This window comes from Haliotis rubra, unplaced genomic scaffold, assembly GCF_003918875.1.
Source record: "Haliotis rubra isolate DU_JTF1 unplaced genomic scaffold, ASM391887v1 Scf156, whole genome shotgun sequence".
Lineage (NCBI taxonomy): Eukaryota > Metazoa > Mollusca > Gastropoda > Lepetellida > Haliotidae > Haliotis > Haliotis rubra.
The window spans coordinates 550,951-563,214 of record NW_025765514.1 but is presented as its reverse complement, the minus strand read 5'-3'; the positions used below and the strand labels follow the sequence as shown (position 1 = coordinate 563,214).

The window sequence follows — 12,264 nt, the reverse complement described above, 5'->3', positions numbered from 1 at the left end:
GAAGTATTTTTCACACATAGATCAAATAAGCTGCTGCTGCTGTTGCTGCTTTGTTACTGTGTACATTAGGTCAATTGACTTGCAGATAGTCTCCACACCCACGTGTATAATTGTATGGAAAATTATTTTTCAATATTCTTGCTCTCCCTCATAACATCTAGATATTGATATATTGGAATTTTTTACTTGTGCTATTTTATTTATGTTGATAGTGATATTAGGGAACATGTTCACAATAACTTTCAGTGATGTCATACTGCAGTATCTGTTCTGCCAACAGCATTGTGAATCAATTCACCTCTTTTATTGTGTAACTTGATATGCATATACAATGACTGATGACTTTCAGAAAGAAGTCACAGGTTTGTCAGGAAGCATGAGAGGTCCTTTAAACTTATGTTCAAATCTTTCTCCTGTAACTATTTACCAACTTTTCATTTTCCATACACTGTTAAACCCTCAAAGTCAACAAGGAACCATTTTGTGTTTGTATTTCCTTTCAGTCTTCTCTTTGATTTTATTAAATTTAAAACAATTAACGTATCTGATTCCATATTGAACTGAAAGTTATTTTGTAATTTATTCTAATTATTGTACAAATAATGAATGCACATACTTCAGACATATGCCCCTGAGGGAATAGGAGGCCTTTCGCCTGTAGACTAAGAAGTACTTTGTTCTAAAAGGGTACGTCAGGATACTGGAGTGGAATTCATGACGAGTGAATGGATTTTCTTTGCAAAGACACTTCCAGTTGTTGTTGTTGATGTTTGTGAGCCATGATGGACGTACGGTGTCTGTGGATGTACAGAGAGTCATGTGCAATGTTCAGTGATACTCGACAGGAGTGAAGGATGGAGGATATTTATGCATACACGCTGTACATAAACTATTTATTCAAAAAACAATATGCTATTTGTAAATGGTATGCATATATGAAGTGATTGAAATGAATGTGTATGATAACATAATTAATTAAACAGCTGCATTTGGAAACTTAGTTTGTTTTATTTCTTCTGCTCATGAGTGGAGAGAGTAATGCCTTGCAATCAACAATATACAATGTAGAAACAGTGAAAAGTGAGACTTGGACCTGCTACTGAGCTGCTGATAGCTAAACAATTTCTGTTGTCTATCCACTATGATATTGCCAGAATATTGTTTAATGTAGTCCAAGACCATACTGTAGTCTGTTCTAAAAATACTGGGGCGGTGGGGTAGCCTAATGGTTAAAGCGTTGGCTCGTCACGCCAAAGACCCGGGTTTGAATCCCCACATGGGTACAATGTGTGAAGCCCATTTCTGGTGTCCCCTGCCGTGAGGTTGCTGGAATATTGCTAAAAGCTGCGTAAAACCAAACTCAGTCAGTCAGTCAGTCTAAAAATACTGGGGTGCTAAGGACGTACTTCAGCTGATGGAGGCACAGCAGACCAAAGAATGGCCAGTTTCATGAGGGTATTTTGACATCCCATACATATATCACAGGCTATTTAGTCTGGATTATCAGTCTCTTCAAACATAGGAGTCCATCAGTGGATCCACAACACTTTATTTGATGTACAGCAATAGACAGGCAGCATCTCGGAGGCTAACCTGACAAGCTGCCATGAAAGGGTCAAGGGAGTCTGCTAATTCCTAAACTCTCTCTGTATGTATTCACTGTCAGGCAGCCCTGTATCATATTACAGTACTGTTTGGTCAGACTGCAGTATCCAGCACTTCTTTCATGATGTTTAGCTACCACTTCAAACCACCCATTCTCTGTTTAATTACATTCTGCTGACATACACAGACTCTGTGTGGCTGGTCATTATAATATTCATTAAAACTGCCGTTGTTTCACTTGTATTGACAGTAGTGTAATTATTTAGATATATGAAGTTTACTTAACTCATAAAATATACAAAACCTGATAAAAGTGATTGTGCCTGTTAGGGCTTCCACGGGTACTCGAGTACTCGAGGACGAGTCGGGTTTAGCTGGACTCGAGTCCATATTCTAGGACTCGAGGACTCGAAAAGGGGAGATAACTCGAATTATTGGGTTACGTTGACAGACTGTCTGCCATGTGCTGAACATGAGCGGCCGTTAACGTCTAATATTAAGATAAGATATAACTTTATTATCCCGGAGGAAATTCTTATACATCCAAACTGTCTCAAAATGAATATGTACACAATTCACAAAAATATACACAATAATTATATGCACAAAACGAAAACTATTTACACAATAAAACTGACATGATATAATTCAATTAACCACATAGGTAAAGAGGCTGAATAAAATTCTAGTTGTTATCACATGGTGATAATTCAAAATATGTGTTGCATTCACGAATACTTGAGGGTATGAAAACACTTACGAGCTCTGTTTGTTTTGAGGGAAGGTAATCGACAGCAGCGTCCAGAAAGAAGAAATGTTCACACTCTTTCAAAATGGTGAGATAAAATATGTTAACTATCAAATCTAATTTTAGTTGCCTTTTTGACAATCTGGCGCTCATAGATAAAGGGAATATACTCGAAATTTAGTCGGCGGTATTAACAATTTTGAAAAGTTTGTTTTTGTTGCGATCAGACAGGCCCCTTACCAACATAGAAAATTGTAGGTCAACACACTTTGAATAAAGGTTTGATAACAACTGTCATTACGGTTTTGTCAATGCCTTGACGATAATAAGCTTCAGAATCAGAAATTAGGCCAGTAACAGTGGCGTCATCTGCGAATTTCACAGTAAACAAGTCATTTAATGACAAGTAACAGTTATGGGTATACAAAACGAAGAGTACGGATGAAAGAACACAGTCCTGTGGAGCTCCAGTAGAGGTTGAGAGTAAAGAAGATTGATAGCCATTGACACTGACATACTGAGTTCTATGTACCCTGAATTCTTTAACCCATCTAATAATGTTTTTATTAAGGCCTATATTAAGTAGTTTACTCCTCATAAGGTGTGGCTGTATGGTATTAGTTCTGAAAGTCTGCAGATGAGAGTAATTATTATACATCGTTTGAGATTTCACTTCTTAAAATTATTAGGTAACTATCTTAACAAACATGGAGAACGATCAAAAATCAAATGTATGGGCGTGTCTTGATCTGGATAGTGAAAAGAGAAAAATAACCAAATGCCGCCTGTGCGGTATATCACTGCGTTATGCAGGCAGTACAACCAGTACGATGAAAAAAACCCATATGACAAGTAAACATCCAAATACTGATTCTGACCAATAGGAAATGTTAGTCACACGACGATATGAAGTCGGAATGAAGTAAGTGTACACTTGTGTGATCGGAACACGTCATGTCGGTTACGCTACCGTTTGTTTGAAAGGCATGAATTTCGAGTACTCGGGTCCGAGTCGAGTCTCACCCCTCGAGTACTCGAGTCCAAGAAAATGGACTCGTTGAAGCCCTAGTGCCTGTGATACATGGCTAGACCATAAATTGTACAGTAAATAAAGGTGAAATGGGTGTTCTTCAAGACCATGTAGCCACATGCACGCAACATGATGGTTTACAGAATGAAATGGACAATTGCATCCAGAAATGTTACTGTATCCTACAGAAATTGAGACGTTAGTAATAACCTAACAAGACCAATGCATAATCAACAATTTGCACAGAAACAGCGGATTTGATATGTTTTTGATATGTGTCACAAAATCAAAATATTTACTCAAATACGTCGCTCTTCTCATAAGTAACGGGTTTTTTTACATAAGACTCTGCACTTACCAACGGCCAGAATTTGTGACTGTGGCATGTATTGAAAGTGGCAGGTGTTCTGTTCATAAAATGGTATGGGAAGTTGGCACAAATTCTGTGCCCCCATGCACCCACCCCCTTTCCCCTTTCTCAAGAATGTGCACCCATCTTTGTCAAAAAGATGTATCCGCCCCTGGGGTTTTGCACTCTGAAATCGAAAGCTCAAGTCTGATCGCAAACGACTAAGGAGGTATCTCTAAGCCAAGCTTCCTGTGCACATTGGCTATGGCCACTCTCGATATATTACGAGCGCATCACTCCTTTGCTGCCACTGACGTTCAATAGAAAAACATATTACATGACCTCAATGAATACTGCAGTGGGGACATCTTGGTGTGAAAGACTTCTTTCCATTCGTCTGTAAACTAAGAAAGTGTATTTAATTTCCCCAAAGTAAAGAGCCAGCCATTTTAATCTATTGATGTTTCTGTTTGTGGAAGTTGTGGGTTGAAAACGTTACCGAGGGGGCGTAAAATATCATTACACCGTACACGTCCATTTCAGTTGACGGTTACCTGTGTGCATCACACTCAAGAACATACAGTACAACGAGAAATTATTGAGAATTTAAAATTGTAAGTTTTTATATATTTTTCGATCAATACTCATGTATTAAATGTGAATGTTAGCAGAACATAACTCCAGATTCAAAGACAGGTGAACAGTTAGTATTTTGTCAAGTCACCATGGGCAGCAATGCAGGCTTCAATGTGGCGGGGCATATTACTGATCAAAGACGTTAGAAAGTCGTGGTCCATGCTGTCCCAATATCGGACCACCTCTTCTTTCATTTCAGCAATATTTGTCAGATTTTTCTTATTGACACTTTCCTTCATAAGTCCCCAGGCATTTTCTATTGGATTTAGGTCAGGGCTATAGCTTGGCCAATCTAACATTAGTTTGAGTCCGAAACCAGGCCTTTGAATGCTTTGAACGATGTTTTGGGTCGTTGTCCTGCTGGAAAATCCAAAAATTTCCATAGAACACGTGAGCAGATGGAAGTAAATGTCCCCTCGAGAATATCTGTGTACCGCTCACTGTTCATATTCCCTTCAAATACACAGAGGGGCGTTGCCCCTAACACAGATATGCCACCCGACACGTTACATTTCGGACTGTACTTTGGGCGCTGATACAAAGGTGTTTCAGTTTGTTTGGTCCAGAATTTCAGTGTATTAGGGAAACAGCCACACAGAACTTTCATCTGAGAAAATCACATTGTCCCAGTTAAAATTTCTATGCTGTAAGCACCAGTTCAACCTTCGCTCCTTTTGTTCAGGTTTCAGGTGATGGAATTCCTCGACTTTTCTGCCATTCTAATTGTCTCCTTACAGACAGCCACAGTTCCTCTATCAATCATATCCAGCCTTAAGTTTTCTAAACTACCTGCGCCTTCCTGGTGCTCAATGCCATATCCATTTGCAATATTTTTCAAAACACGATAAACAGTGGACAAAGGGATGCCTGTTCTACTTGAAATCACTTTAGCTGATCTGATGTCCTTCTCTAAATCATCCATACTGAGGATCACTGAAAATGTCGTCTGCTAGCAAGTAAACGAAGGGGGATAACTCTTCACAAACTAATGAAAAGGGATTAACGGAGTTGTCTCTCTTGAATGAAACCAAGCACTTGATAGCTGGTCAAGGTTGTTTATACTAGAAATCCAAATAAACATTTTCCTAAAATTCTCAATAATTTCTGGTCATACTATATATTTGTAAATGAAACATTAATGCTTTCTCGCCTTTGTCCGCATTTCGTTAGCTGTTGTTTTCTGCCTGTAAATACTTCAGTGGGAAAGTAAACACAATATCACAGACTTATCACAGCGCTGGACTGATGTGTGAAAGAGGTACTGCAGACAGAATAGGCACCTTGAATCTGCAAAGGAAGGATAGGGGTCAACAAGTTTTCTTCCTGCGTCACCCGTACGGAGACCAGCATCTGCCTTCATTCATGAAACATGCTGTACTGCGCAACCTCGGTAGGTAATAATCGACGCGGTAACTAATAATGGAGGATAGATACGTTCGGGTATCTGTCCGTACTCGTCTCGCTGTCATACATCCACAAGGTGTAGTGTCAGTGCCAGTTTGTAGAAAAGTGCTGATTTCCCCAGTCTTTGGTTCCTTATAATTTCATGAGTCAGCAAAGTGTCCCATTTTCTCTCAAGTCTACACTCATAAAGATATATAGATATGAATGACACGTGACTGATCTAACAATCCATTTGTTGATAAGCTCTAACAACAATGGCATCACCAGCCAGGTTCCCTAACGCCGGAATACTACATGTATATTGGTGGCACTGAGAAGTACTGAATGTAACAAGTAACATGTTTAACGTCTTTTGGTAATGAGGTGAAGTGAAATTGGGTTTAACGTCGTGCTTGAGAATATTTCGCTCATATGACGACGTGCATGCGTGTGTATGTGTATGTGCTGCTGCTTGTACTAGCCCAGACTGAAGCTGGCTTTATAGTGCTAGCCCACTGAGATACCATGCCGCAGTGAAGCAGAAATACCCCACTCAGACACATTATACTGACTCCGAGCCGACCATTCCTTGTTGTACCCATTAATGCCGAGCGCCAGGCAGGGACCAACAAGTACCATATTTTAACGTCTTTTGGTATGATGCGGTCGGGGATCGAACCCGCGACCTTCCACTCTCCGGGCGGACGCTCTAACCACTACACCGCGGAGGCGGTCAGTAGTAGTAGTAGTAGTAGTAGTAGTAGTAGTAGTAGTAGTAGTAGTAGTAGTAGTAGCAGTAGCAGCAGCAGCAGTAGCACAGCGTCATATAAAGCGTCATATTCCAGTAACATCACGGCGGAGAACACCAAAAATGGGCTTCACACATTGTGCCCTGACTGTAGGGCCGCTTTTAAATCCAGCAATATCACGGCGGTGGACACCAGAAATGGGCTTAACACATTGTGCCCATGTGGGGAACCGAACCCGGGTCCTCGGCGTGACGAGCCAACGCTTTAACCACTAGGCTACCCCACCGCCCCTTCACATATTGTGCCCATGTGGGGAATCGGACCCAGGTTGACGAGCGAACGTCTTAACCACTAGGCTACCCAAACGCCCCCACTTTTTGTGGCAACCGTTAAACAACAGAAACATGGGATGAATTTGTATATTTTATGTAATAAAATATATAATTGTATATTTACAACACGTGGCCGTGGAAGCAAAAACAACACGGGTAGTTGAGGTGGGTGTTTGTGAGATCAGAAATGACTGGACGATAAACATTCACACACAAATACTCTTCGGCAAATTCCATTCACGCACAATATACATATTCACTCTCCCAGTTATAACTGGGTATAGGAGGACGGGTGAACACTTGAGTCACTTGAGTTCTGATTGGCCCAGGAGACCGATGACGTTGCATTGAAATAGGGGTTGCTTAGCGACGAAATGACCAGAGGTTGGTAGTGTTCATCTGAATACGACGGAGGTTGGTAGTGAAGCTGTGGTCTGTAGGGGTCAGAATGCCGGATGGACGACAGCATCACTGGGGGATCAGCGATGAACGGGAAGGGGAACACACGATTTAACCCAAGTGCACTCTGGGCAGGGGGAGCATGCGTTTCTGATACATTGTTCTCAGGGCTGCGACTAGAAATTGCTGAGCATTGGGAGGGTAGATGAGACTGAGACAATGAATGCTCCCTCTGACGTGATGCTTCAACGTGAGATCGGTAACCAAGGAGATCTGCCAGAACGGGTATACTGTCATATAAGGAATGGTTGCCTGTTGGAGGCAGACTCTGTGGCACAGTGGTATTGGGAGGGTTTACGTAGTCATTGGGTAGCACAGTTATACTGCTGGCAGACGCTGGGTGGGGCATCCCCATCAGGAACGGGGATTGCCCAGGAAGCATCATCTGCCCTGGTAAGCGGGGATTACGGGGGTTATGGAAAGCGGAGGCACTCTTTGGAGTGGTTGAACCTGTTAGGCACGGTGTTGAGCAAGGCTGCCGTTGGGGTGACCCTGTTTGGCGGTGAGATCATATCGTAGCTCTGGAACAAGGGCTGGGGAGGTTTGGGTCCAACAGCAGGAGCTGGTGCAGGTCGCTTCCTAGACTTCTTCTTATTTTTCTTGTTCTTCAGAGGGTCGTTCTCGAACCTCATCAGTTCAGCGATGACGCTCTTCATGACGAGAGGGGGAAGTACTTTTTCATCTACATCGTTTGTTGCTGCGTCTTCGTCAGTGACGTCAGATGATTCTTTGGCCGCGGTTTCAACACTAGCACTCTCACTTTTCGGACTCTCGGCCTTCTCCTCGACGCCATCTTTCTTATCTCCAGGCTTACGCCCGACGACATCCTTGCGGCGGCGGTTTTGAAACCAGATCTGAACAAAAAGAAGAACACTATATAGATGTGTTCATAATATCCTAAAACATTTGTCCTAAAACAATAGAATAATACGAAAAGTAGTCAATAAAAATGTAACTGTTGAACCTAAAGAGCAATGAACACCGACGTTAGATATTTAATGTAGCTTATGCCTTTGTCATATAAGTGGTTATTTGAGTTCGTAAGCGTGCCTGCGTGCGTGCTGTTTAACGCTGCATCAGCTAAACGACGGCGGACAGCATGTTAGCGAATCTGGCCCATAGAATCAAGTGATTGATATTAGGAGCAAATGAGTGACGTAGATGCATCTTCCTCACCTTCACTTGGTCACGTGTGATGCCGACTCTTTTAGCAATCAGCTGTTTCTGGGTACTGTTGGGGTATTTCACCCGGGAATAGATAGCGTTCAATAACTCAAGCTGATAGCGGGTGTAGCTCAGTCTCTCCCGTGGGGGTGGAGGAGTGAAGGGACGGTATTCTGAAAAATAAAGAAATTAAAAAGTTAATTCGTGATTCAAATGTGTGTTATCATCGGGTTCCTGTTGTGAACGTTGTATTATGTTACTCGAGGTCAGTAATACATTGTATAATTTTCCACAAGCTTCTCTGTCCGACACGCTAGCTAAGATTTTCTCTTTTTCTTTCACTAAACTCTCGCCAACATTCAAGTTCTAATGCAAGCAATGTTTCCTCCATGTCAAGGAGTATTTTGTGAACAGAAATTGGTATAAATGACTAAACAAATACTAGTATTCTGTATATTTCAAATGATTCAATTCATATGCATATATTCATCTTTGATTTTGACACGGGAGGAAGACATTGTTTTCGCAATATTACTGATGTAAATGGTTGAACATCTCATTCAAATGGCAATATACATTTTTCATAGCAATGAATAATAGCAACGATTGTCCTATATGTCACGCGTAAATGCCAATCAGCTGATCGTCATAGTTATCAAGCACCTGTCAAGTGTCATCAGCTTGTTCATTTCATGCGGTCGACATGCGAGGCAATTTACAACCATCCTTGTCATTTTCACTCATTAATCTCACGTCTGGATTAACTAATTATAATTACGTATTGTAGGAAGATACCCCTGGGCATTTAAGAATGATTAATATATATTGTGTGACTATCCAGCGGCCTAATTCAGCTGCTATACTCCACACATAGTTTTGATAGCTATAGTTCTATCAATATACGAAACATATTAATTATATATCACAAAAAATACTTCATTTTTATTTACCAAATAATTAAATTGATCGACACCATTTAGAAACGTCGGATAATTATTGCATTTGACAACAAAGTGACCTCTATTAATAAAGCTACGACTACCTATTAAAATCGGATCCGAGAAAGCGGGTAACCATTAAAGAATTTTGACAATGAAAAATACCCATGGTAGTATGAATAGGACTGTAATCACGGAGACCCCGCTGTTGGCTATAGGTGCAGCCTGAGCCCCCTAACGGGGGATAATTGCCCCTAAACCCCCTACCATGTCCCCTATTACACTGACCATTACTGTAGAGGGGGCCTTGTAACTGATACCTGCCGACTAGTGGACAGAGAGTCTGACCAGACCCACTACCTGGGTAGTGTGTTATAAACATTTACTTAATTAATTATGTTAATTAAAGGTATTTTAACATCACGGGGCCACGTTACAGATTCTGTGCACGTGTCATGCTCAAAATTGAACTTTGAATTTTATCAATTTATCATTACAGGTCAGTTGTTATTCATATCACATTTTCCTATTCTAACATAAGTATATATGATGTCTTCATACAAATTAAAAGTTTTTTCAGGAGTAATGGAATTGCTGCGTTAGAAATACGCGTTTTGACGCTTACCCTCGTCATCATCTGATCCTTCAGCCGTGGGGAATGTTGCCCCACCCTGCGTCCAGGGCATCATCCCATTGTTCCTGTTATCCCCGGGGGGTAAGGCTGTTGGTAGGGGGTGGAAAGCCGTGCTGCCGGGGGAGGATACGGTAGAGCTGTTGGAATCGGAAGACTCAAAACTCTGCCTCGACAGACCTGGAAGTGGAGCGCCACACGTGAACACAGAACAAATCAGAAAACAACGTCATCACGTCAAGTAACCCTGTATTGAAAAGCGTTAAAGGTCAAAACGTTCATGAGATCTTCCCCAGCTAGTTTGGCTTGATTACTTAAGAAACTCGGTGTATAAATATGATATTAAATAAAGAACATTAAGCAACAGCTTTGTGTCACAATATTAGCATAGAACCTTATCAATTTGCGAGAGAAGCCTGTATTGGCGCCGAGAGGCTTGAGATGAGATAACTCTTGGTAACGTCTACAAACAAACTCTACAGAAAGAAGTCCTTGTTTGGTTAACAAGTAATAAGTTACTCAAGGGAGGTTTGCCCTGAGAGGAGAGTCAACAACTGATTCTAAGTCAGATATTATTTATCTGTTTGTGTATCGAATCTGTGAACAACTGTCAAAGCTGTTACGCAATACAAATAGTGTTGTTGTTGTTGTTTTTCGAAAAGATAACACATTCACATCATTTGACATGTTTCGCGTTGACAGTCATTACATTTTGTCAATTTAAGTTTTACAAAATATTAAAACCGAATTTTAGTAAGAATCATTTGGCGGAGTATATGCATACACTGTCCATATTCTAGCTGTCATTTGGTATCACTGATCACGTAAATGAACATAATGAAACATTGTAGAATACTTTACATAATATATATAACTTACCTTGCTGACCATGTGCGTGTCTGAGGCTGTCAATCTGAATCATGTTGATATTTTAAAAATTCCCGAAGTTCAAACTGTAGAATATTTCCTTTACACTTGAATCTCACAGATATGTATATTCCAATGTTTTCCACAGTTTGGTAAATGTAGCCAGCACATAAATCCTTCTGTGTCCAGGTGTCAGCTGTGTTGTCGATGGTCAGAACGCTGCAGGTGGATGTATCTGCCCAACATGGTGGGTCTGAGGATGATATAGCTACATGCAAGTAATAGTAAGCTGGTGAAATGAATCTGCCTCAAGTCCAAGGTGATGGCACTAACGTAAGGTTGTTCCCAGTTGTCACCTCCTTCGCTCGTGGTTGTCCCTGCAACTTGTCCGCAGTATTGCTAAACAAACTAGGGCTAAATGCATCCCCTTGCCTGCCTCCACTCAGGTGTCAACGCCGAACGGCGGAGAGCAGCGCGAATGCGTCCGCTCAATCAGCCTTGCTAGAGTAAACTGTTATCTTTCTCCATAGTTACATAGACATCGTAGATAAAAGTCATTTTTCGATTGGAGCCAAGTTTCATGTGTAAACTTTTAACAACCTGATCATATTTACCGAGCTCTCCCACACAAACAGCGGCAATGGAGGATTGAGAAGGACTTAAGTAAATGCGCTAACGGGCCATTTCCTCCTTAGGGCTGTCAACATAACCTATTGTCTCTTTTGTATTAACTAATCCCGCCCCAATAGCCACTCAACCAGTTAAATCATTAACCTACACTCGTTTCCCAGAGTGCATTGTTGCGTAAATCCCCATTTTGTTTTGTTTTCATGCACCGCCCTCCTCTTGTTGTAGGGTAGAGGTGTATAGATTCGGCTTCACATTGGTCAGAGGGGTAGACATACACTGTACAGCCAACCCGCTTTGTACACCACTCTATGATCTATCACGTCACTCATTGGCAGCCATTGAGAGCTGGAAGCCTCCAGTCTCGCAACTTTCAATACGTGATTTTGTACTTCACTTAAAATAGAAGAAATATAAACTTAATTTATTTCACGATGGTAATGTAGTGTAATGTAATATACTATATCATAAAGCGTAGGCATAACCACGGTTATCAGAATATTAAAATATATTACAAGTCATGACACATTCTCATGATGCATCCCCTAAGTTATGAAACAATGTTTAAAGATATTCGATATTTAATACTATTTTGTCAAACCGCGTAATTTATGTGTAAATGAATTGGTAGTTTTTTAAATATTTCCAATATAGAAATACTACTGAAGTCAGTATTTCGCAGACTGTTTTAAGCCAAGTAGTGTTTTTGTTTCGTTTGTACTTTTTTGGTAAAGTTATATTTTCAA

General features: G+C 40.8%; 2 protein-coding genes across 2 annotated transcripts in view; one reads left to right on the top strand and one right to left on the bottom strand.

The window, feature by feature from the left end:
* Positions 1-4,246, top strand: part of LOC124270908 (autophagy-related protein 2 homolog A-like) — a 76,106-nt gene extending 71,860 nt beyond the window's left edge. The window contains exons 47-48 of the mRNA XM_046705968.1: positions 3,277-3,279; positions 4,236-4,246. The gene's annotated coding sequence lies outside the window, so the exon portion shown is untranslated. The remainder of the gene's footprint in view (positions 1-3,276; positions 3,280-4,235) is intronic.
* A 2,854-nt stretch (positions 4,247-7,100) lies between these two features.
* LOC124270907 (homeobox protein OTX-like) lies at positions 7,101-10,946 on the bottom strand. Its single transcript, XM_046705967.1, is given in 5 exon segments — positions 7,101-7,727; positions 7,729-8,145; positions 8,468-8,628; positions 10,019-10,204; positions 10,904-10,946. Coding segments are annotated over 5 exon segments (1,434 nt in total).
* Between the last annotated feature and the right edge of the window lie 1,318 nt (positions 10,947-12,264).